Here is a 27,153-nt window from a genome sequence, read left to right as displayed (position 1 = left end):
TTTCGGTCCTAAGACTGAAATTGGAAATTGTGAGAAGGAAAAACATTTTTTTGCAGAGGTTTCTGAGCTGTTAGGATGTAAGTCCAGAGCTAACAAGACCCTGCATGGATATCTGTGTTTGAACACAACAAAAGATGGAAAAAGAACAAGTCCTAATGATAGGATTTTAGCTTCTGGATCCAACACTGCCTGAAGCTACCTCTGGACTTTTCAGCTAATAAGCCAATACATTCACTTATTAAAGTCAGATTAAGTCAGGGATCTATCACTAGCAAGTAAAACAAAACAATCCTTTGATATAGACAATTATTTTGCCCATGGAGACTTACCTGCCCAAAGTTACATAGCTATTGGGTAGCAGATGGCAGAGGCTAGGACCCAATTCTACATGAGGCTCTTTGAGATGAAGGAACCAGATGTAGAGTTCTCCAGAAGATCAGATTAGGACAGGAACACAATCAACAGGTTATTTTCCTTTCTCTGAAAAAGGAATCTGCCTAACTGTATCTCTGCTCTCTAGAGAGTAGTTCTTTGGGGATCATCCTGTTTTCCACTTGTGACAAGGCCCAGTAGAGTACTGGTTTCTCAGGTGGTAATTCAGAGGCAGTTGTAGTAAAAAGTGGCGTCTTAGCCATTTCGCAAGCCCTTTATTCTTGCCATACTTAAAGGGGGGGGGGGGGAATTTGCTGCAGAGAAAACTGACCTTCTGTTAGAGCATATGGTTATCTAGCAATCAACATAGGTAAACAGGAAGTCTCCATGCAGGAAGAAAGGATTATAAATTAGGATCCTTCTCTAGCAAAGGATGAGTCAAAGAGGACTTTGCTTTTGCTGAAGCAAGGATTCCATGAAATCTCACCCAACTGGATCCATCCACCCACAGGGCATTGAAGGGGAGCAGAACATGCCAACCCCAAAATATGTCTCTTTGGCTTAAGGATCATCTTGAGTTGAAGTCAATCAAGATCCAGCAGACTCAGTAAAGCTTTTTGAGCATGATCAGTCTCTCAGTCATGTCTGACTCTTTGCGACCCTATGGGCTAGAGCCCACCAGGCTCCTCTGTCCATAGAATTTTCCAGGCAAGAATACTGGAGTGAGTTGCCATTTCCCATTCCAGGGTATCTTCCCAGCCCAGGGACTGAAACCACATCTCTTGTACCCCCTGCATTGGCAGGCAGATTCTTTACCACTGTGCCAGCTGCGAAGACCTTTTTTACCTTCTTCTTAACTGTCTAAAAGAATTTAAAAAGAAGGTCTGTATTTCTGGAAGAAAACTATTACCAGACGTAACTTTTTCATCTGAGAGACTTACCAGCATGGCAGGGCAAACATTTATCTACTAAATATCTGCCCTTCTTTTCTTCCTATGAATTGCCTTTCTCCTCTTGAAGCCCTAAACCCCTATCCCTTTTCTTAGCTCAGGATGATATATACGTCTTGATTGCCTGGCTGCCTTTGTGTCTCAGATCTTTGTGGAGTTCCTGTACATATATGCATAAGTAATTAAATTTGCTTTCCTCCTGTTAATCTGCCTTTTTATTACACAGGCTATCATCCAAGAACCTAGAAGACCAGGGGAAAAATTATCACCTCCTCCTCCAGCATCTCCTTACATTCTCTGAAGAGAAAGACAGACACAAGGAGAAGTATAGAGCAGGGTATGGCAACCCCACCTCAGAGAGGTCTCTGGTTGCTGTGTGATTCAATGCTACACTTTCACCAGCTGGAGGACTTTAGAATGAGGGCTGGACCTCAGACAGGCATCCCAGGGGACACAAAAGACCTTCTGTCAGGGGTGTAGTGACCCCCAACAAGCCAAGATGAGAAAATAAATTTGAGAATTCTAAATAATTTTCAACCACAAGAGTTAAGCATAGGTTGGAATAGAATGATGATTCTATTCTTTTCTATCTGATGAAAAATGATTGGATAGATAGAAAATATACACTCTTGTTATTATATATTCAGTTCAGTTCAGTCGCTCAGTCGTGTCTGACTCTTTACGACCCCATGAATTGCAGCACACCAGGCTTCCCTGTAGGTTGGTGCAAAAGTAATCATAGTTTTTGCATTGCTGAAATTTGCCTTTGATATTGGAATACCTTCTTAAATAAATGTGGTTGTGTTATACATCATTTTAATGCACATTTCCTGCTTTATGTTTTTTTGGTTAAGGACTTATTACTTGCTGTTTATTATATATTTCTTTTAGACTGTGGAAATGATGTTGGACTAAAAAGTAAATTCAAGCAATTTTCTCATTCGAAATCAAAATGGGTTATATAGCAGTGGAGACAACGCACAACGTCAACAACTCACAATATCAACAACACATTTGGTCCAGGAACTGCTCACCAACATACAGTACAGCGGTGGTTCAAGAAGTTTTGCAAAGAAGGCAAGAGCCTTAAAGATGAGGAGCATAGTGGCCAGCCATCCAAAGTTTACAACAACCAAGTGAGAGCCATCATCTAAGCTGATCCTCTTACAACTAAATGAGAAGTTGCCAAAGAACTCAACATCAACCATTCTATGGTTGCTTGCCATTTGAAGCAAATTGGAAAGGTGAAAAAGCTCGATAAGTGAGTGCCTCATGAGCGAACCACAGATCAAAGAAAAAAAAATCATCGTTCTGAAGTGGCATCTTCTGTTATTCTACACAACAACAATGAACCATTTCTCAATTGGTTTGTGACATGCAATGAAAAGTGGATTTTATACGACAACCAGCAATGACGAGCTCAGTGGCTGGACCAAGAAGAAGCTCCAAAGCACCTCCCAAAGCCAAACTTGCACCACAGAAAGGTCATGGTCACTGTTTGGTGGTCTGCTGCCCATCCAATCGACTACAGCTTTCTGAACCCCGGCAAAACCATTATATCTGAGAAGTATGCTCAGCAAATCAATGAGATGCACTGAAACCTGTCAGCAGAATGGGCGCGGTTCTTCTCCATGACAACATCAACCGCATGTTGCACAACCAATGCTTCAAAAACTGAACTACCAAGTTTTGACTCATCCACTGTATTCACCTGACCACTTGCCAACCAACTACCACTCCTTCAACCATCTCGACAACCTTTTGCAGGGGAAAATATTTCCACAATCAGCAGGAGGCAGAAAATGCTTTCCAAGAGTTCCTTGAATTCTGCAGCACAGATTTTTATGCTACATGAATAAACTATTTTTTGTTGGCAAAAATATGTTGATTGTAATGGTTCTTGTTTTGATTAATGAAGATGTGTTTGAGCCTAGTTATAATGATATAAAATTCATGGTCTGAAACCACAATTATCTTTGCACCAACCTAATACACAAAGATTACAGATAATATTGTTGGTGGATCACGGGGCACTGTTAATAGAGGTGGCCTCTTAGGACAAGAATATGTAAATAGGTATCTCATGTGAGAGGCAGACACTCTTTAGCACAATCTGAATGTTTTTCCACGTGTTTTTATCACTTTCTCAATGTAAGGATTAAAACTAAGAATTACCAAAAATATACTTGCTGAGAAACCCCTCTATTTTCATCTCCCACTGACCCTAAATGTTAAACAACCAGAACCCCATTTCCTCAGGCTTCCTGGTTAAGCTTTTTCTTTGAGGCTTGGTAAGCTTGGTCATTGCAAACACTCACCCTGGTGTGATCTCCTCTCCACTTCACTTTGAGCAGAGGGAGAAGAAGCAGGGAGACCCAGCCTGTGACGGGCAAGCATGTTACACGGGACCTGCTGCTTTGGGGTCTGCCATAGCTCTGAGGTAAAGAGGAAGGGGATGGGCATGAGGGAGCCAAAGTGCCAGCCTCCAGTCCATCTGGGCACAGCCAGGCCCAGAGAGGGTATCTCTGGCACAGAGATCAAAGAGATGGCCTTAGCCTGGCTCCCAAGGCACTGAAAGTGCTCAGAACCGTCTGAGCTTCCTATCAGCTTTAAATCAGTAGGCAAAATATGGCTTCAAGAGAATAGGACATGAAACAGAGTGGTCTAGCATGATTCTGACTTACTCATGCCCCATCTCTCTCTCTCTCTCTCTCTCTCTCTCTCTCTCTCTCACACACACACACACACACACATACACACACACACACACACAGGCTCGTTCTATACACAGAACTGGGGTCTGACTGTATAGCCCAGAGCTGGTATCTCCAGCCACGAGTCTCAGCTACTCGCTTTTGTCCCTGAAAGCCTGGGTCTGTTTAGAAGGAAAGAGGATTGCAGAGAAGATTAAATTAGATACAATAACTTCCGCTAAGCATCTGACACAGAATAGCAGTACTGTCCTTTCTTCTTTCTCCCTTCCGGTCAGCTATTTCTGAAATAACACAATGCTTTTGAAAGAATTCAATTGACTGAAAGAGACAACATGAACCCCTGTCAAAATGAACTTTCAGACCTCTTGGAAAATGTGGCAGACACTCTCCAGTGAGACTCGGATCTCTGGACTCTTACATAACAAGTTACATAAGGGGCATCTTATTTCCCTGGTATGCCCTCTGGGATTATGGTGTGCAGGCTAAGAGCACAAGGAAATTATGCAAGTGTAATCCTGGAAAACCAGCAAACAAAACAGGGACCCATTCAAGAAGCAAACCAGCAGTATGTTCCAGCGGCTCTCTCAGAAGCCAGAAACTGCCAAATGTCTTAAAACACAGGTGGAGCACACGTGGTTGCGAGTAGGGGAGAGAATTGTCTAAATATCATTTAAATAGTACATCGGGGCCCCAAACCATGTGAACAGAGGCTGGGACTGTGACAAATCAAGGTCTCAAAGGTCTCCTGCACCTCTAGCCTGCATATTAACCTCTTCATTGCTGCCTCCCAGGCAGTTCCATGGCATGGGGTGAGGGAATAGGAACTAAAGGTCAGGGCACTCTACCAACAAGCATGAAAGTATTTCAGTGTTTATTTGTTTCTTATTGTTTCATCTCCTGGTTTATTAACTAGTCTCGGGCAGAGGTGGCCTCAGTCCTCTAATACTAACTTTAAAAGTATAATTATAACCCAACTATGTACCCCAACATATTTCTTTCCAAAGGATTCTGTGTTTTCAGAGTTATTGAGAACATATAACATAACCAGAAGCTGTGATTCCATAGTGATTCCCAGCTTAGAAAATGCTTTATCCCTCCAAGTCACTTTCATATCACTATCAACACACATACGGTAAAAGCTGGTTGTTTTTGCTAAAGATTTCAATATTTTAACTACCAACTGTGTGGTAGTCCTGGAAGAGAAGCATTTCTGGGATAGTCTTATTAATGAAAATGTTTGAAAATAATGTTAAAAACCCACCAATGCTGGGAGCATCACAAGCAACAGATTCTCAAATACCTTGGAAATCAGAGTATAGCAAGGAAAAGAGCAATTTTTGCACATCAAGTTGACGAAATAGTTTAAAATTGTGATATCTAGGATTGGCAAGGATGTAGGAAATTAAACATGGGAGTCTAGATTGGTAAGGCGGGTGGAAGGAGGGTTAATTTTGTAGTTTCTATCAAAATTAAAAGTATGCAATGCTCTTTGATCCCCTGGAAATTTTTTTCTTAATATCTGTCCTAGAGAAGCATGCAAGCCTATGCACAAAGATGTATAGTCTTTGCAGAATTGCTTATAATAGTAAAATCTGAGGAATAACTTAAACTCCATCAATATGGGATAGCTAAATAAATTCTGATACACTTTCATACAATGAAAGACTGCATCTGTTTTAAAGAATGATGTATCACTATTTGGAAAAATATACAGGATATAAATATATAAAAATTGTATACTCACATGTACACTTATAATGCATGGAGAAAAATTCTGGAAAGAGAAGTAAAAAATGCTCTTGGGTTAACTCTGGGAATGGAAGAGGGTTTCAGAGCTGAGTGTGTGTATACATATATTTGGTAGGCTTTTTTTTTAGGTTTTGACTTTTGAAACAATGCTATACATGTGTCTTGCTCTATAGGTAAAATTTATTTTGAAGAATGGTGAATAAACCATCTAAAATGCCTGGAAGAGGACAGAATATTTTTTTTTAATACAGTAAAGTATTACCTTTTTAAAACACAAAACTTAGAAGCTGTCCTTAAGAGAGGAGTTATCAGGGAGGTCATAAGCCTGAGTGCTGAATTTACTTCCAAGCTTACCCCATACAGATACTGACTAAAGACAACCTTCTGTCCAAAATGATTCTGAGGTTTATGCCCCAAAAACAAAACAAATAATCTAACCAGAAGAGACCAGAAGGAATATACTTCCTGGAAAAGTGAGTACCTTTTATTTTCTTCTCTAAAATTAGGAGCAAATGGGGCTTCCCTGGTGGCCCAGTGGTTAAGAATCCACCTGCCAATTGCTGGGGACACAGGTGCAATCCCTGGTCCAGGAAGATTCCACTTGCCGTGGGGCAGCTGAACCCGTGCGCCACAGCTACTGAAGCCCACGTGCCTAGAGCCCATGCTCCACAAGAGAAACCACCGCAAGGAGAAGCCCACGCACAGATATGAAGAGTGGCCCCGCTCGCTGCAACCAGAGAAAGCCCTCACGCAGCAACAGAGGCCCAGTACAGCCAAAAATAAGTAAATAAATCTTTTAATTTTTTTTTTTAATTTTTAAAAAATAAAATTAGAGGAAAATGCAGAATCTCCTTTCCTATCTTAGTTCCACTTCCCCTTGGTCCGTAACAGAGGCCGTTGTATCCCATTTACACAGGAGTTCATGCATGAGAAAATACCAGCCCCAAACTGGTCCTGGTCACTTCGGTTCAACCCCTGGGACATCTCCCCCAGAATGTGGTAATAATGATTCTAGGATGGGGCTGCAGCTTGCAAATGAGACTTTCATCATTATCCTGCTCTGACAGATTGTAAGGGCTCAGGTAAGTCACAAAAACCACGCCAATGTGTCTACAATGTCAGTACCCCATTTTCAAAGGGGGGGAACCCATTATCTGTGCCCCAGAATATAACAATTAATAATAATAATAATAATAATAATATCTGTGCACCAAGATCTGACCGCTTCATTTTGAGACACATACACACACACACACACACACACGCATTTCATAGCAGATGAAATGCTTGAGACCCAAGGTACGTGGCTGAGAAGCAGCCCCACTATTAACTCACACCCCAGTGTTCATAGCGGCACTGTCTGCAGTGGCCAGCACATGAAGGCAGCCTGCGTGTCTATGGATGGATGGACAGATGGACGGATGGAAAAGATGTGGGGTGTGTGTGTTGAGTGCTGGAGGCGGGGGTGGGACAGAGAGCTAGGGATGGATTGTGTGATATTGCTTGTGTGTGGAGTTTAGAAAAGTGATGCAGGTGAATTTATTTGTGGGACAGAGACAGACTCATGGATATGGAAGGCAAATTTGTGGTTGTTCGGGGAGCAGGAGAGGGACAAACTAGGAGTTTGGGACTGGGCTATACACACCACTGTGTATAGAATGGATGGCCAATGGGGACCTACGGTATAGTACAGAACTATACTCAATGTTTTATAATAACCTATAATGGAAGAGAATGTTAGGAAAAAGGATATATATATTTTTAAAATATGTGTGTGTAACTGAACTGCTTTTCTCTGTATCTGAAACTGAAACCAGCACAGAATTGCAGACCAACTATATTTCAATAAAAATTTTTAAAAAAGAACTCAGACTTCCATCTTCTATCATTTAAAAAAATACATTTGACATCTGAGACCCAAATATAATCAAAGATATTAATTTGTTCATTCACGCATCCATTCAGATGGTACTGAGCATCTGCTCATCCATTACTGAGCATCTACTCTGGTCTTGGCACTTGAGCATCTACTCTGGTCTTGGCACTATTCTACATACCACAGAAAGAGCAGTGAACACCATAGAGGCTTACCCAGAGAGAGATCATAAACAAATAATGTCATACAGTGTAAGTACCACAAACCACTGTGGAAAAACCATGGAGTGATGCAATGGGACAGAGAGTGACGGAGGACCATTTTATATAAGCAGGTCAGGAGGGCACATTTGATCAATGACTTGAAAATAGTCAGGGTGACCATGTGAAAACCCTGGGATATGTATTCTGAGAGTAAAAACAGCAAGTGCCAAGGCCCAGAGGCAGGAGCGAGGTGGTAAATTCTAAAAATAGCAAGGAGGATTTCCTCACCTTCACACAGACAGGCAAATTCGGTCGAGTACATATTTGATGTAATTGAAGGCATTTCCCCCTGAAAACGCACATACAGAAACATTCTCCTTACAGCCCAAGACCCCCAAAGCCTTTTACTCATGGACCCTGGTGAATAACCTCTGGTCCTTCTCCAACCACTGAAGATTGTCGCTCTGGATACAGCATGGCTCCAAAAGCCTGAGTCATGGTGGCCATCCCTCACGGGGTAAAAGAGACAAAGAGGAGACCACAACCCTTCCTCAGGCAACCTGCAGGTTCTGGGGTTTCCAAAGGAACGTGAGCCCCTTCCCTCAGCTGTGTGTGCGTGCTCGGTACTGTCTGACTTTTTGTGACCCCGTGGCCTGTAGGCCCACCAGGCTCCTCTGGCCATGGAAATCTCCAGGAAAGAACACTGGAATGAGTAGCCATTTCCTTCTCCAGGGGATCTTCCCGATCCAGGGATCGAACCCGAGTCTCCTGCATTGGCAGGCAGATTCTTTACCACTGAGCCACCTGGAAAGCCCGTCCCTCAGCTCGGGGGACTAAGACATTAGGCTGGGGCAATGATGAGCGGGATCAACTGTGGGCCTGACAACCGCCCTCTGTATATGGCAAGAGCTTCTGGGTCCTGACCAGGCTGACTGGGTCCCATTCCCCTACCCTCTGAGCTGGAAGTGACCCAGGGGCACTTTTCATCTCTAGAAGGTAGTAAGAGGATTGAACCCCTCAATGAGGCTTAGCAACTCTGTTTCAGAGAGACAGCAGGTAACTGTCAAATATCTATGGTTTGTCTCTAAGTTGAGTTTTGAATGTCCCAGAGTAAAAACTGAATAACAATAATTTAAAAAATAATAAATAGGCAGATTTAAGCAGCGTGAGGAATCCAAGCAACCCAGTCCACGATGCCTACTTCTCTGTTTCCCCTGCCAGCTTCTCTCAGGTCCCCACAGAACTCTCGGCGTTAAGACCATCACACCTCATAATTCTTGCTAAATAACAGGGTTCCAATTACAGCTTCACCATAAAACACTTCATAAAACGTGTGGACTTGGCTCCTGCTTTTGCAAACGCAAGCTGGCCCCCTCCTTCCTCTGCTCAGCACTGCATATACCTTCCCACTTTCAGAGACCTCTGCCCAGGCCTGAGGAACCCCTGCTACTGCGCTGCTCAGCGAATCCTCTCTGCAGGGGAACCCTTGGGTGATTCATTTCTGTTCTCCAAGCAAGTTATGAGAACAAACGACTCTAGGGAGCAAACCACGACAGCATCCAGGAAGGTTGGAGCCTCACACTGTGAAACTCTTAGGACAAGGAGGGATCAAAGAGAACAGGCAGGGTGGCGGGATTGAAACTTACCTCCTGACACGCAGTGCACCAAGAAATCTCCACATGGGCCAAGGAGCAAGAGCTAGCAGAGATGACTGTGACCCCCTTACCCACCAGGCTCTTTCCTTGTCTCTTAGAAAAATAGTTTTTTGTCTGTTTTTCAGGTTACATAAATAATATGCACTTTGTTTACAGAAAGGTACTTTAAAAATCCCCAGTAAATCCCACTGTCAGGAAAGTCTAAGTAATAGCTGATGTGTAGACCAAGCATTGTATTCAGTGCTTTATTTTCATTTAAACCCACTTGCTTATTTAAACCTCATAACCACTCTATAAGGGTGACATTTTAAGACCCATTGTGCAGATGAGAATACTGAGGCACAGAGAAATTAACAACTTATTGACCAGAGACATAACATTTGTTACCCAAATGTTATTGATTGGAGATGTAACAATATTCACTTACATAACAATTCATCAGCCACAGGTTTCTGTAAAAATCCCCTGGTCAATAATGTGTTAAGTTACTCGCCAAAGTTTCTTAGTTATTAAGCAGAAGAGCTGGAATGCAAACCCAGATCATATCCTTAATGCGTTTTAACCACAACTGCTTTCCATTCGAGGCGTCCATCCCTGCCCCAGCTCCCAATGCTCTGGGGTCCAGCCACCATGTTCCAAGTTACTTCTTCCCCAGCCCTCCACCCTTTCTGAGCTGCCCTAAGGACTACATATTCGTCAAACTTGAGAGAGGCCACCTTTCAGTCCGCTCCAGGTTATGTGGGGCATCTGGTTATACACGGGACTGTGGGGACACAGTGGCCACCAGGGGTTTGGTCTAATGGCAGAGGTGTGACATATGAGCTAAAACAACTAGCAGCAGAAGTGTGACCAGACTCCAGGCTCCTCGAGGGCAGGTTCGCATCGTATTCACTGCAGATCCTTAGGACGCAGTTAGCAGCTATTTGTTGAGTGACTGAAAGAGTAAGATAGTAAGAATCTTGGCCCCTGGTTCTCTTCGGAAATCATAAAGAAGTTGGGGATGACTTTCCAGGTGAAGTGACAGTTCAGTTGAGACTCAGATGCTGGCTGCTGCTGCTAAGTCACTTCAGTCGTGTCCGACTTTCTGCAACCCCATAGACGGCAGCCCACCAGGCTCCCCCATCCCTGGGATTCTCCAGGCAAGAACACTGGAGTGGGTTGCCATTTCCTTCTCCAATGCATGAAAGTGAAAAGTGAAAGTGAAGTCGCTCAGTAGTGTCTGACCCTCAGCGATCCTATAGACTGCAAGCGACTAGGCTCTTCTGTCCATGGGATTTTCCAGGCAAGAGTACTGGAGTGGGTTGCCATTTCCTTCTCCAATGCACGAAAGTGAAAGCTGAAAGTGAAGTCGCCCATTCATGTCTGACTCTTAGTGACCCAATGGACTGCAGCCTACCTGGCTCCTCTGTCCATGGGATTTTCCAGACAAGAGTGCTGGAGTGGGGTGCCATTGCCTTCTCCGCAGATGCTGGCTAGGATATGACAAAGCAGAGAAGAGACGCATGGGGGCAGGACGCCCCATAGCTGACTCCATGTGAGTGGACCCAGATGGTCCCAGCAGAGGCTCTGGAGGCAAGGAGTCGGGGCTGGGGAGGGAGTAGGGAAGATAAAGCAGGCTTAGGTTATCCTGGTGCTCCAATGCCAAAGGAAGAAGGGGAGACTTTGGAAAAAAAACATGTACCTGAAGATAAAGATTTGGGAACTGACCACTTCAATTAACTCTCCAAGTGGGAAAACAGGCAAAAACAAAGACCTTAAAAAGGATGAGAGCTGAATCTCACAACTACTTCTGTGGGGAAAGAGAGGAAGAAGAATCCTTTAAAACACAGGCAGAAAGGAGCATGCGAGAGCAGGGGAAGCATGAAGGTGTCATGAGGAGTGATCTTAGGGGGTTTCCCCAAAAGCAGTGTTACTTTTGAGCACTTCCACTAAACAGACAGACTCAGTACCTCAATACAATGCGTCCCCTCCCTCTATCTCAGTGGCCTTTAGACTGCCTTAAAGATTAGAATTCTTTCGAACTGTGGTGCTAGAGAAGACTCTTGAGAGTCCCTTGGACAGCAAGGAGATCCAACCAGTCAATCTTAAAAGAAATCAGTCCTAAATATTCACTGGAAGGACTGAGGCTGAAGCTGAAGCTTCCAAACTTTGGCCATCTGATGAGAAGAGCCGTCTCATTGAATAAAACCCTGGGAAAGATGCTGGGAAAGACCGAGAGCAGGAGGGGCCAACAAAGGATGAGACGGTTGGATGGCATCACCGACTCAACGGACATGAGTTTGAACAAACTCCGGGAGATAGTGAAGGACAGGAAAGCCTGGTGTGCTGCAGTCCATGGGGTCACAAAGAGTTGGACACTTAGTTACTGAACAACAAAGATAAGAATGCTCACAAGCCAGTTGACTCTTGCCCAATACCCAATTCAATAATGGCGGCTGCCTAGAACAATGTATAGAGAAGGATTCTGAACTGAATCCAGATTCAAGGTGAGTTCTATGCTTGATTAGCAATGTTTGTCAAGGACACGATACTGAGGAGTGCCCATATTTGCCATCTTTCTCTGAGTAATTTGCATATACCTTCTTTCTTAGATGTTGACTTAGAGCAGAGACAGTCTATTTATCTTTGTGCCAGGGAGGAACTAGGACATCAGAGAATGGTGTGGTCAGCAAATATTTATTAAATGAATTATCACACTCATTTATTCCTAAGAAAAATGACAACAAAGAAGCTGGGTGTGGTGAGCTTTAGGACATGCAGAAGTGGCAGAAGGGGCCTCTCCCTCTGAAGCCAGCTTTCCATTCTGACCCTGCCAAGGACTGTACTCCCTGTGATGGTCTGGGCTCCACTTGGGTTGAGCTGAGGCCGCTCTCATTCAGAGAAAGTGCCCAACCCACCAACAGCATCCACAAGTTGCCCTGTGGGAGATGCTGAATTCACATAGCTGGTGGATTCTGGGACTGATGGGCACAACCTCCCTAGGAATAGGACTGTGAACCGAGGCTAACACTAAAGCATTCCTCAGGCATCTGCTTCTGCAGAGAAGAGATGAGGAAAGTCAAAAGCAGAGACATGCCTGCCTTGGCTTCCTCTGCTGTTGGTGAAAGAACTTCCAGCCATGAGTCAGGCCAATGGACACTTATTTCTGGGGTGTCTTCCCTCAAGCGTCTATTGATGGGAAAACCCGATATTCCTCTTGGCTGTCACTCAGCTCTCAGCAGAGTGCCTTGTATGTAGTGGGGTCACCATAATAAGACAGACATTTAAAGACTTCCTGAGTAGGTGGGGAGAAAGGCTAGAGGGGACAGAGGAAGCACGTGGTTAACTGCCAAAGGAACAGATGGACATGCATCAGTGCAATCGGAAAGACAAAGGGACGGACGAAACAGTTTGGGACAGAATCACACAGGAAGAGGACGTGGGCTGAGCCTAGAAGGCTATAGGTAGACACTGCATAGGGACAGAGAAGTGGAGACGTGCATCAGAAGAGGAAGGGGAGGGCAAATGCCCAGGGGCGGGCTGGGAAAGGCAAGGTGCAGGAACAGGCAGAACCATGTGGGAGGTGAATCTGGGAGCAACAGGCAGCAAAATGGGAAGTCAGGATGTGAATGGGAGCACCTAGAGAGTGAGGAATAAGGCCAGAATTACGGTGTATACTATATGGATGAAATAAAGATAAAAACCAAGGCCACATTAAAAGGGAGAATCAGAGACTTCCATGGGGGTCCAGTGGTTAAGAATCCACCTGCCAGTGCAGAGGACATGGATTCGATCCCTGGTCTGGGAAGATTTCACACGTGGTGGGATGACTAAGCCTGTGCACCATATCTACCAAATCCCACACTCTAGAGCCTGAGTTCTGCAACAAGAGAAGCCACTGCAATGAAAAGCCTGTGTACCACAATGAAGAGTAGCTCCTGTTCATCACAGCTAGAGAAAGTCCGCACGCAGCAACGAAGACCCAGCACAGTCAAAAAAAAAAAAAAAGAATAAATACACAAAATAAAAATAAAATTGAAAAAAAGAAGAATCAGGAAGGAATCAAAAGCACAAAGAGAATCAAAGGCCAACATTCCTGGGAACAAGAAATTAAATGATGGCTGAAGTTGCAGTTTTCTATAAGTCCTTAGAAACACAGATTCTTTACATAGCCTGCTAACCACCAAACCTTGTTCAGCTAATGTCCAGGTCCTGGAAATCAATAATTCAGATGGTTTTCTGCTTTGAAACCTATGAAGCTGTCTTCTTCATCTCTGGTCCTTTCCTCCCTTCCTTTTGTGGGGAAATGAAAATTGAGGGAATGTCCTTCCCCTCCAGATTTTCAGTCTCCTTTGCTCCGAACAGTCACCCAGGGACCCGAGAAAGTCCTGGACTCTCTTATAGTGGAGTTACGTGTCTAAGGCACTTGCTGTTCACAGGACATCTTCATTTAAAGGAAGCCTGACTCGGATGCTTAGATTTTCCATACATTCTTCCACAAGTTTGTATTTGCTGCTTGCCTGCCTGGGAGGGGACAGAGTGGATAACCCACAGTCCTTGGGCTCAGGGGGGCTTCAATTTAGCTGCTGAAATGGCCATTCTAGTCTGTTTTGTACTTATCTTTGCCCACGGAGGGACAGAAGTCTTTAGTTGTAAAAATGGTCTCCAGATGTAGAGTCGTTCAGTCACTACATTATATCTGACTCTTTGCAATCCCATGGACTACAGCATGCCAGGCTTCCCTGTCATTCACTATCTCCCAGAGTTTGTTCAAATTCATGTCCATTGAGTCAGTAAGGCTATTTATCCATCTCATCCTCTGCCACCACCTTCTCCTCCTGCCTTTAATCTTTCCTAGCATCTGGGTCTTTTCCAATGAGTCAGCTCTTCACATCAGGTGGCCAAAGTACTGGAGCTTCAGCATCAGTCCTTCCAATGAATATACAGGGTTGATTTCCTTTAGGATTCTCTGGTTTGATCTATTTTCTGTCCAAGGGTCTAGGCACAAATCCCACCTCCACCACTTATGAAGTAAGAAACTTGGAATGAGTCTCTTCATAATGTCTCTGAGCCTGTTTTTCTTCTTTATGGAATGTAACCCCTGAATGGGATGACCCATGCAAAGGGCTGAGTTCAGTGCTCACCACATGGTATACACTCAAAGGTTATCTTCCAGGATGTGCCAGCAATTACTGGAAACTCACTACTGATGTTTAGGACTGACAATCGGAGGACAAGACAAATATTTCCCAAACCCTAGAGGCTGAGTGAGCCATTAACTTTTATTAACCCTTCTTATTTATAGATGGAGAAACCAAGAGACTCTCTTATTCCTTGTTTTATCTTGCTGAGTGAGAAGGTGGAAGATGATATCAACATTTTTTTAGTATCTATAGCAAGTCCAGCATGGTGCTAGGCATGTCCTAGACTTGATCTCTTTTAATCCTCAACATCAACCCACAAGGTACAGATGTTTAACTTGGATCAAGTGAGAAGGTAAAGAGCGATTGAGTGTGTGAAACTTACCCAAAGTATCCTAAAGCTACTGCAGAAGTAGGATTCAAATCCAGGTCTCTCCAACCATCTCAGATGCTTTCTTGCTCCTGACTGGAACTAGACCTGAACCCCTGCTACCTGGCGATCCTTCCACAAAGGCACTGGGAGATAAGATTTCATCCCAATGTGTCAATTCCAAGTCTTAACATTGGCTGCAGCAACAAAATTGCTGCTGCTGCTGCTAAGTCGCTTCAGTCATGTCCGACTCTGTGCGACCCCATAGACAGCAGCCCACCAGGCTCCCCATCCCTGGGATTCTCCCGGCAAGAACACTGGAGGGGGTTGCCATTTCCTTCTGCAATGCATGAAAGTGAAAAGTAAAAGTGAAGTTGTCCAGTCGTGTCCGACTCATAGCGACCCCATGGACTGCAGCCTCCAGGCTCTTTCATCCATGGGATTTTCCAGGCAAGAGTACTAGAGTGGGTCGCCATGATGTATTAAGTACTCTTAGCTGCTCCAGCAAGCCTGATTAGGAGGACACCCGGCTGGGGTTGGAGACTCTGGTCTAGACCCAGACTCTGGGGTAGGTGACCTCCTAGCAGGCATTGGAAGCATTCTCCACTAATGGCCTCAAAAGCATAATGGAAGGAGCCCTAACTCCATTCTTGGGACCACCCTATATCTTGACTGCACCTCCCCTCTGGGAGAACATACTAAATCCAATCCACATTTTTATTTTCTTTTAGACATTTTCTTACAGGGTGAACCCATCTACCCACTATCCTCATAGCATGGAGTCAGCTGACCCAGTCTTCATTTGAGGGATTAATCATGATAGCATACTAATGATCACTACTGTGTACCCACTCTAAGTCAGGTACTATCCCCAGTAATCCAAAGAAATAGACACCCATCATTAGTTCCATTTTATAGATGGGAATACTGAGGTTTAGAGGGTGAGATAGGTTAATCAAAGTCAGGGAAATGATTGGTGGCACAGACAGAATACAACCCAGAAGTGCTTTCCTTAGGAGCCCACGCTCCACTCCCTGTGCCATGCTTTCTCCAGGGCAGCTTGCCAGCCTCCCATTCCTTCCCCACCTCCCTGAATGACCAGCATGTCTCTGCTCCCACAGATGGCACATCAGTTCCTCCTGGGACTGTGGAGTCTGAAGAACACTCCAGTGGCTCCCCAGACCAGAGCCTCTTCCTACTAACATGCGCACTCAGCCCAGTCAAGAAGAACTTAATAAGCCAAAATCCATCTGGTTCTCAAGTAATATATTTAATGACCTCATGAGATATAGTACCCAGGTTCAATCTCTGGGTCAGAAGCTCTTCTGGAGAAGGGAATGGCAACCTACTCCAGTATTCTTGCCTGGAAAATTCCATGGACAGAGGAGCCTGGTGGGCTACAGCCCATGGAGTCACATAGAGTTGGATACGACTAAGCGACAAGATTGCCAGGAGAAATATCAATAACCTCAGATATGCAGATGACACCACCCTTATGGCAGACAGTAAGAGGAACTAAAAAGCCTCTTGATGAAAGTGAAAGAGGAGAGTGAAAAAGTTGGCTTAAAGCTCAACATTCAGAAAACGAAGATCATGGCATCTGGTCCCATCACTTCATAGCAAATAGATGGGGAAACGTGGAAACAGTGTCAGACTTTAATTTTTTGGGCTCCAAAATCACTGCAGATGCTGACTGCAGCCATGAAATTAAAAGACACTTACTCCTTGGAAGGAAAGTTATGACCAACCTAGATAGCATATTCAAAAGCAGAGACATTACTTTGCCAACAAAGGTTCGTCTAGTCAAGGCTATGGTTTTTCCAGTAGTCATGTACAGATGTGAGAGTTGGACTGTGAAGAAAGCTGAACACCAAAGAATTGATGATTTTGAACTGTGGTGTTGGAGAAGACTCTTGAGAGTCCCTTGGACTGCAAGGAGATCCAACCAGTCCATTCTAAAGGAGATCAGTCCCTGGTATTCATTGGAAGGACTGATGCTAAAGCTGAAGCTCCAGTACTTTGGCCACCTCATGCGAAGAGCTGACTCATTGGAAAAGACTCTGATGCTGGGAGGAATTGGGGGCAGGAGGGGAAGGGGATGACAGAGGATAAGATGGCTGGATGGCATCACTGACTCGATGGACATGAGTTTGAGTGAACTACAGAAGTTGGTGATGGACAGGGAGGCCTGGTGTGCTGCAATTCATGGGGTCGCAAAGAGTCAGACATGACTGAGTGACTGAACTGAACTGAACTGAAGCAGCTAACACTTGAATTGAATCTGAGATGCAGTATCATTGTGAGTACTTTGTGTGTACTTTTGAAATGAAAAGACAGAAAACTGCATATGATCACAATTTTAGGAAAACTGTACATTACATCAAGATGCAAGAAAAAAAAGGCACAAAAGGTTCCCAGTGGCTGTAATGGTAAGATGGTGGATAGATTTTAATTTCTTATTGATTCTTTATGTTCAAACCTTCTACAACAAACATGAATTAACCTTTAGAATGAGAAACAAAAGTTAAAAAAATAAACTGATTGATCCAAAAAATATGTCTTCATTATTTAAAAGACAAAGAATAGTTAATCTATAAGTAGCCTCATTGCACATGTTCCCGCAGCTGGCTGCTTATATATCATTCCTGGTTAGGAATTTACACCCCCATGTAGCACTACTCAATTTCCAAGGCTGCCTCTGATGCAAGGAGAGGAATTTCAGGGTTGGGAGTGAATTACCTTAACCCGTCCCTGGCCCCGTTCCAGTTGGAACCACAGACTGCTGCAGAGGAAAGGTTTAATGACCAAAAGCCCTGTGACGCAGTCAGCCTATTTTTGGCTGGCAGGTGGAGTAGGTTAGCTCTTTATCCACTCTTGCCTTGGCCGATCCTCAGAGGTCACAGAGATGAGGCATTTTTATCCTGTCCCGGTGCCAAGGTTGTCCTTCTAGAAGCCATTCCAATGGTGGAGGAAACAGCTAGGTTCCAGCTTGCTTCTCCAAAGGACTGGTACAATTTTTTCTCTTTCTCTTCCTAATAGTATCATCTCCATTTAGATTGATAAAAATATCTCAGAATGAGCTGCACCAAACCCGAGACAGAGAGAGAGGGAGAGAGAAGGGAGAGGGTAGGAGAGAGAAGGCAAGTTGCTCTTATTTTGTAATAAACATAACACACACTTTTCACTCCAAGGATTAGGCTGGGAGTGAGTGGGCTAATGCGATGGTAAACAGCGCTGCAGAAGTAAATGAGAATTCAGGGGGTGAGAGAGGATGGACCTAAGCAGGAAAAGTGAAGAGCTTGATCAGGGAGTGAGAAGCCCTATCGACATGATCGGGAGGCGGGAGCCTGCAGGCGAAAGATGGCCAGTGATTATCCCAGCCGGTGGGGGTGGCCAAAGGACCCTCAATAATAATAGCAGCAACAATACCATTGATAGTAATGGTAGCTGATATGTCCAAAGCACTTACTCCAGGTGTCCTTCAAAGCATTTTATGCCTACAACGATGCCGGGAGGTCACAGAGGTAGGTGCTACTCTTATCCCCATTTGACAGGTAAAGAAACTGAAGCTCCCAAAAGTGCGGTTATCTGCCCAAAATGACAGAGTAAGTGGGTTTTGAAAATCTCAGCCTAACTTCAGAAACTTTGTTCTTAATCACAATACTCTTCCCCAAGAACAGAAATACTCTTCCCTAATACTCTGTATTGGTCCACTGCTTTGGGAGTTTCTCTTTGGCTCTAATGCAGCGGCTCTTAAGCAGGGACAATTCTGTAGCATCTGTAGACATTTTTGGTTGTTACAACCAGGGACAAGGGATGCTCTTCATGGACAGAGGCCAGGCATGCTGCTAAACATCTCCCCAAACAGGGTTAATTGGCTCCAAATGCCAACATTGCCAAGGTCTAGGAACTCTGTCCTAAGGGATGACAGAAAAGAATCCAGAACGGGCACTGGGCAATTCTTTACACCTCTCAGCCCCAAACCCAACACACTCCCCAGCCCCACCCCACAACACATCTGAGGTTCAGCACTAGATACCAAGGTACTTGTCTGCCCCCACATGTACACAAACATATACCAGAAGACAGACTCAGCCCCACCAGAAACATGACACAGCTTCCAGGAGCAGCGATTTCACTCAGAATTTGCTCAATGTCTTCATTCTAAGGTACACCTTGTCCCCATATTTTAATATTTCTGAAAATGTTTAATTTTAATTAATGTAGTTCCCTCCTCACCCATGTGGTGTTTTGAAATCAATGGAAACTCATAAATGATTGCATACTAGAATCATTTAAATGGTAATTTAAAATAATATAACATACAGAAATAAACACAGAGATATGATAGAAGGTGGTGTAAAATGTGCTTGAATGTCAAAGACAAAACACAAGCCTTCAGAGGATTTCTGCCTTGCAGCAGGCTCTCTCACCCAGTGGGAAGTCACAATCCTCCCCCTCATTGGAAGAAAAGTTCAAAGCATAGACTTTATTCTTAGGATGAAAAACAGCGAGTATCCAGAGGGTCTGTGATGATGCCAACCATGGTGGGCTGCCCTCCTTCTCCTCCTTTTGGCCCTCAATGCCCTCCTGTTGCACTTCCACCCTCTTCATCTCCACGGCCCCTTTTCTATTCTCTCCCGTAACTGGCCCCTTTTCCGGTGATTAGCACCTGGGGGCATTCGGCGGCTCACTGGGAGGGCAGCACCCATGGGTCCTGCCTGCTGACCGTCTTGTCTGACTGCATGGGTGCTGCAGATCAGCGGGGATTGGTCAACACATGACTCTGGAGTGAGCAAAGTCAGTTACAGACGGAGACTCAGCACCTTGGCTGACTATCTCACTGGATATGGGAAGGTAACTCTGCTCAGTTTTCTCAGACAGAGAGTGGCAGGGGATGATCACAGCACTGCCCACTACAGAGCTGTTTTCTCTCTTTAGATGTTAAGTAAAATAATTACGTGAAAGTAATCATGTGAAACGCACAGCCTCGCAGCAGCTGTTTTAGTCTTCCGAGTGAGTTATAAGACATCCAGCCATGGTGATTCTAAAGCCTCCAGAGCCTTGTACTCTTTGGATGTTTACACTCTGGATGTTCTTGAATTCAACTTGATGGTTGAGTGCCATCAAGTAGACCAAACTGAGGGAGCCTGTAACTTTTTTTTCCAAATTCATACTCACAAAACTATAACCAACCCATACAATATTACTAATTGATTTTTAACAAGGATATTAGGGGCTTGTGTTGCATTGTCTTATAAATGTACAGGGATAAGGTCTTCCACCCCACTGGTGTCCCTGGAGAGTAGAAAGGTTCATTTGGAGAGAATCCGCTCATGTTTACGTGCTTCTCTAGCCAAATGTTATGGCTGTGTGTTTGCTAAGATTAAGACTCCAGGCAGTGACCAGGGCTCACCTGGAGTTCTGGGCAGAATGTCTTTGGTTCGGATGTGAGCAGAGAGGGGGTGCATTCTAGGACAGCCTCTTTGGGTCAAGAACACATGGCATCTTTTCTTTCCAAGGCAAGGAAATCCAAGGACCCTTCTCCACCACTTGAAAGGAAATTGGTTCTGAAGGTCTAGAATATCACTTCTCTTATTGCTTAGGCTTGCTTGAAACATTTAGGGCAAGCAGGTGAATGGCATTGAGAGTGGTAAAATTTCTGAGAATTTGGTGAGAAGACAAAGAAAAATGAGGGAAAATCAAAATGGAAGCAAGTCTTTTCTTTCAGAACTTTTCCCAAACATTACGTCCTTATGTTAATTTTATTACTTAGTAGAAACTAAGCTTTTAATAATACATTATATGTTTTAAAGTATTGTTTAGGTAATAATTAACAAACTCATTTCACGTTTTTGGCAAGCATTATATGTACCTCTGGTGACAAAAAGGTAAGAGTTTCAAAAAGTAAATTCAAATCTGTTTCACTTAATTTTAGATCCCTATTAAGACAGCAAATATAAATTGTTGTTGTGTCTGATTCAGTCGTGTCTCACTCTTTTGAGACCCCACAGACTGCAGCCTGCCAGGTTCCTCTGTCCATCGGGTTTCTGAGGCAAGAATGCTGGAGTAGGTCACCATTCCCTTCTCCAGGGGATCTTCCTGACTCCAAGGATTGAAGCCGGGTCTCCTATATTGGCAGGCAGGTTCTTTACCACTGAGTCACCAGAGAAACCCAACAAATATAATGACTTAGATTGGACAGGAGTGGGCTTTCTGCAAACAAGTGCATTTGGACATCATAGGTGGCAGTATTAATTGGATTAAGTAACACTGTAAAGAGGTAGCAAGTATTATAAGTCTGTTTATATTCATGGGCCTGGCAACCCCATCTTGGGACCAATGTCCAAGAAAAGTGAATTCAATTCAGACAAAGATGATTACTTGTAGCACTATGTAGATAATAAGAAAATCAGAAACAACTCAGTTCATTCTCTCTGAAAGGTGAAGCAAACAATGCCACAGCAGTAGCGAAGTATGACAGCGCCATTAAAAGATGTAATCTCTTATCCATGTTTCCATTTGTCAACCTCGTGCCTGTCCACGCAGCTGCACATAGAGCAGGCCCTTCACACAGCCCACATAAGACAAGAGTGGACTTAAGAGTAATCACTAGGAGTAGAAGGGACTTTAGAACAGGAATTTACAGTATAATGATTTGAGTTCCTTTTCTTAAAAAAAAAAAAATAATGGAGGGGGATAATCTAAAAAACAGATATAAGACTGAAGATATAAAACATGGTCCCAAATATTATCCTACATTATGACTAGAAAAAGATACATTTGAATAGCGATTATCTCTGGTTGAAGGAATTACAGGTGATTCTGCCCCCTTATTTATACTTAAAAAATTTTTAACCATTGGTTATAATAAGCATATAGAACTTTTATAATTATAATATTAATATCCTTTAAAATGAAACTATGAACAAATGAACTTTAAGAAATTAGTTTAAAGCAGTGAGGAGAAATAAGCCAAAATATGAACAGAATAAATCATTTAAATGAATGTAAAAAATGAAAATCATTAGGTTTTTCACAACTTGGTAGTGTCAAACACATACAGAGAGTCCTTGCTCAGAATCTGACCTTTCCACACTGATCTCTTTTTGATTTCCTGAATTATGGCTATCAGCAATTTCTTCTTCATTAGACTTTTAAAAACATCTTTTTGGGCTTCTGCAAATATAAATCAATGTATAAAAGGATAGAGTATTTGAGTTACCGTCCCAATTCTAGTAAATCCTAAAACTGAGCCCAAAACTGATAACAAACACTCAATAGATACACTTAACAAATGAACAACAGCCATTTCTTCCCAATTATGGAGAAAATTGAAGAGGAATGATTTGAAGAGGAGAAATGACAGGAGGCGCTGGTGTTAACACCTACACTTTGTGTTGCAAGAGAGAGAAGAAATGCTAACAGGGTCCCAGAGTACAACACTGAACCAAATACCTTATGTATTTAGCAACATCAGAAAGTGTCTTTCCAACATGAAAACCAAGCCTGCTGGCTTTCCCATCACACCAAGTTCAGGTCACAGAGCAACACCAGTTAAACACTTTTGCTTTTAAATCTTTGGACTGAAGAGCTTTTGCCGCAGGGTTAACTGACAACACAGTCTTAATGAAATCGTACCAGGTACTTGCTTGCACAGGGAAATACAGTTATCATACACCAGGTAAACGGCAGAGCTGAGATGCATAGGCTTTTATCTGGACCAGTTCCTTCAGCAATGATTGCTGTAAATGCTAACATTCGCTCCTCTAGAATCCGGGATTCAATGCGGGGGACATCCTCATTAAGGACTACGCTCACATCTGGGTGCTTAAGTTCTTCAAGATGCAATCACAGATGATGATTTTAGTACAAGGTACAGTTTTTCCAAGTCATCACTAAACACCTTATTAATATGTTATGTAAGCAGTCATCCATGGACAGAGGAGCCTGGTGGGCTACAGGCCACAGGGTTGCAAAAGAGTCAGAAATGACTTAGCGACTAAACAACAACTAAAGGAGAACACGTCTATATGAAAACGTATGAATATCATTCATTCATTCAACACACACTCATTGGGAAGGGACCATGTGCCTGGTTCATCGCTAGGCATCAGGGTGCAGGGAGCACACATTTTCTTCACCAGTCTGAAACATTTCAGAACCAGTTGTTTTCTGATGAGCAGATTATATTTCCCAATTTTCACTCCTTTCTTGACACCTCTACATTTCCAGGAAGGACTTGGTTCACAGAAGGAAGCCCATTACCTCAATCCCTGGAGAAAGCAAGTATCTTTGCCAGATACCGAAACAGGCTCCAGTGAGTGTGCTATAATAACCCATTGTTCCACCTGTCATTTCTCTTTTCCTCCAGGAATATAAAGTGATTCTTCCCTTCTCGTCGCCCCGCACAGCCCAGCCCCACCCCATCCCAAGACTCCTGACCTGACCATGCTCTCGTCTCCAGGAATGCGCTGGCCCCGTAGCGCGGGCGTGAGTTCTGTCTTGCATCTCGGTGCTGCTGTACCTTGCAGGAAGATCGGTCAGGTGCTTTAAAGTTTACCTAGCCGGTGTCCCGACGTCACAGAAGTAACAAACTGTCCTACTGAGTGTATACTTTGGCTGAAAAGTGCCAAAGTCACTAAGTGTTTCAACATTGTGTAATTACTGGAGTTTGAGAACTCGACAGGATCATCTTAGACCTCTGATGTCCCTCTCCTTTCCATAAGCAAGACCTACACCTCTTTCCTCTCAGGGTTTTGTGACTTTATCACCCAGTGAGCCCAGCAGCTAGCTGGCAAGCCCCAGTCACTGTTACCACACTATCCTTCCTTGGCACTTACTCTCACTCCTCCATTACTAGCCGTACACCCGCTGTGATCATTAACCACTCATTCCCGGGCAGCCTCACTCCCTGACATTTAACCTGGATTCATCAGGTTACAGAAGCACATTAGCCATTGCCTTTATGAGCCCTTGGGCTTCCCTGGTGGCTCAGACAGGAAAGAATCTGCCAGCAATGCAGGAGACCCGGGTTCAATCCCTGGGTCAGGAAGATCCCCTGGAGAAGGGAATGGCAACCCACTCCAGTATTCTTGCCTGGAGAATTCCTTAGACAGAGGAGCCTGGCAGGTTACAGTCCATGGGTCCCAAAGAGTCGGACACAGCTGAGTAATTAACATTTTCACTTCATGAGCCCTTAAGGTCCTTTGAACAATTTCACTATTGAGAGTTGCCATTAGAATCCATGGCAAGGAATTTCCTGGTGGCCCAGTGGTAAAGAATCTGCCTTGCAATGCAGGGGACCTGATCCCAGGTCCGGGAAGATTCTGCTTGCCGCGGGGCAACTAAGCCCATGCACCACAACTAAGACTCAACACAGTCAAATAAATAAGTAAAGAAAAAAATGTTTTAAAGAATCCATGGCAAATCCACAGCCAACTGGATTTTCGATCCCAGATCCCCTCGGCAGCCTGACTACATGCAAGCTCTTATGGTTGAAGCATCACCATCCTCTTTTGCTACCACTTGTCACTGTAAGATCTTGATATCAGCCAAGCTTCACTGAAGACTCACCATGTGTCAAAGCACATTCTATGTGCTTTACATGAGCTTGGCTTGTTTAAATCTCTCAAAGACCCTATCAGGTAGGCACTGCTATTATTCTCATTTATAGACCAGGAGAATGCACAGAGAAGTTGAGTAACTTGCCCACGTTCACACAGCAGCTCCACGGCAGAGCTGGGATCCACACCCTCCAAGTTTGGACTCCTGAGCCTGAGCCCAGACCCACTACATGACCCTGCCTCTCCCTGGGGGGGCTGACTGTCTCTCTAGAGAAGGGGTAGCGTGAAGCACGCATATTCAAGAAAGAATAGAAAGTGGAGGAGGCAGGAATGGGTGTGGGTGAGGCATGGAGAGTAAAAACATTTTGGGGGGTCTCGTTCAGAGAAAACAACCAGCCAATCACATAGTCAGGCACAGTCCGAGTGGCATTCACATTCTGCCCCAGAACGTTCTGGGGTTGCCACCAACCCAAGGACGTCTGAGTAGGAGGCAGACAGCAGGTGCTACCTGGCAGCGAGGAAAGGGGGCCAGCTGGAGCCCGGGCAAAGCTGCTGCAGATGCCTCTTTCTCTAGGCTGCCATGGTTTTTGTCATTTGGAAAACACGGGCTCACCAGAGGGTGTCAAACATCATTTGGAATACAGAACCTGAGGGCACCTTACTATCCTTCCAAGGGAAGGATTGGGGAATTCTAGGATGCCAGTCCCTCTCCCCCACCTGAGGATACCACCAACGGATCCAGCTCCATCTTGAAATGATAAGCAAAAGAACTACCACCAAGAGTACTTTCTACAAGCCAAGTGCTTTAGACTGACTTCTTCCAGCCTCCCTCTGCATGGAATTATTATTCGCTCCACCTTACCGATGGGCTTCCCAGGTGGCGCCAGCAGTAAGGAATCCTCCTGTCAGTGCAGGAGACACAAGAGACACAAGTTCAATCCCTGGGTCAAGAAGATCCCCTGGAGAAGGAAATGGCAATCCATTCCAGTATTCTTGCCTGGAAACTTCCATGGACAGAGGAGCCTGGCTGGCTACAGTCCATGGGGTCGCAAAGAGCCGGACATGACTGAGCACACACACAGGCCAACTTACTGGCGGGGCATAAACAGGGGAAGTAATTTACCCCAGAACACATGGCTGGCAAGGACTGGAGTCTGGACCTGAGCCCAAGATGGGAGAAACAATGGTGTAGTCTAGGCACGTGACAGGTGGTATTGGGAAAGAAGGAGCATCCACACCTTTCATTCACTGACTCTTTCTTGTTGGAGCTCCTCCAATGGGTTCCGGACACAGAACTACGTATGGCAGACCAGCTCCATGCCCTCACTGAGCTGTATTTTCTGCTCCTACAAGGAGAGGCCATCAAAGATGAGAGCTTAGCCAGAAACAAGCGTATAGGAGAAGAAGGGTATTCCCCCAGACACTGGGACCCTACGCTGATTTCCATCGCTGGCACACGGCGGGAGGCTGGATTTAAAAGCTGTCCTTGGAACACATTCTGCTCCCTGTAACACCAAGAACACCATATGTGTCCCTGTCACAAACGGAGAGAAGACAAACCCCTTCCTGTTCTGGACCTGGTATCCAGGAGGCTGACAAACACACTTTCAGCATTTTTTAAAAATAGCCTGGAGGTGGGGACTGGGGAGGGGGAGCGTTAAGCAGCTGAAAGTTTCCCTTTGTGTTCCTCTCACAGACATTTCTGGAAGGGGTCAGCACTGGGTGATTCATCATCTACCCCAGTAGACTCTCACTGAAAGGCCAGCACAGATACTGTGGTTAAAAATAAGTCTCTGCTCACTCACTTTCTTATTAATATTCTATAACTGCATTAAGGACCTTCAGTCAACAGTGAGAAAAGTTCATTTATTCAAAAGTTGCTACACTGGCTGTAAAACTTTGGTGAAAATAACTTTATAACCAAACCCTTGATTTCTTTTCAAAAAGTTAAGGAGAACTGCTAAGTACTAAACCATCCAGCAAAGAGATGCTTGTTCAGACGTCTGCTGGCATTTAAGTACCATTCGCCCGCCGTACAAATTACTCTGTGCCTTGGCCTCTTCCTGTGTAAAATGGAGATGGCAATCACAATACCTATGGTGACAGACAGGCCCTTGTGGTGGTGCCTGGAGCAGAATACACTCTCATTCAAAGTTAGCTATTATTATGTAAATTCAGCCTATTTCATAATATTTATGGTAATTAACTGTCAGTTATGGTTCTCATACTACATGCCAGGTACAGGGCTGAGAGTTTAGCATGATTTAGTCCTCAAGACAGACCCATAAGGTAGGTATTATACCCATTTTACAGATGAGAAAATGGGGAGGGAGCCAGAAAAGTTCACAGCTGGTGGACGGACAGAGGAGGGCTGGAACCCAGGTACATATGCACACAGAATGCTTTGTTATCACAAGGTAAAGCAGATTCAATTACAGTCCTGCAATCTGGCCTGAGTGTGAGAAGGCTCTGAAGTCACCATTTCCAGCATCAATTATTATAGCATTCCCAAGTCTCCACCATCATCAAAGATTATATTTAACTTCTACACATGGTATCACTTATCTGGAAAACTCCT

At 44.2% G+C, this 27,153-nt stretch overlaps 1 protein-coding gene across 8 annotated transcripts in view; it reads right to left on the bottom strand.

Annotated features, from left to right (window-relative positions):
• Positions 1–27,153, bottom strand: part of SLC1A2 (solute carrier family 1 member 2) — a 168,091-nt gene that overhangs the window by 88,458 nt on the left and 52,480 nt on the right. Inside the window, exon 1 of one of the 8 annotated variants that reach the window (XM_006062356.4) lies at positions 23,455–23,766. The exons of the other annotated variants lie outside the window; for them this stretch is intronic. Within the exon in view, the coding sequence (XP_006062418.1) occupies positions 23,455–23,462 (8 nt within the window). The 5' untranslated portion in view covers positions 23,463–23,766. Of the gene's footprint in view, positions 1–23,454; positions 23,767–27,153 lie in introns of those variants that run through there. 8 annotated transcript variants of the gene reach the window in all.

The sequence above is a fragment of the Bubalus bubalis genome, chromosome 16, assembly GCF_019923935.1.
Source record: "Bubalus bubalis isolate 160015118507 breed Murrah chromosome 16, NDDB_SH_1, whole genome shotgun sequence".
Classification (NCBI taxonomy): domain Eukaryota; kingdom Metazoa; phylum Chordata; class Mammalia; order Artiodactyla; family Bovidae; genus Bubalus; species Bubalus bubalis.
This window is presented reverse-complemented; position numbering and strand designations above follow the sequence as displayed.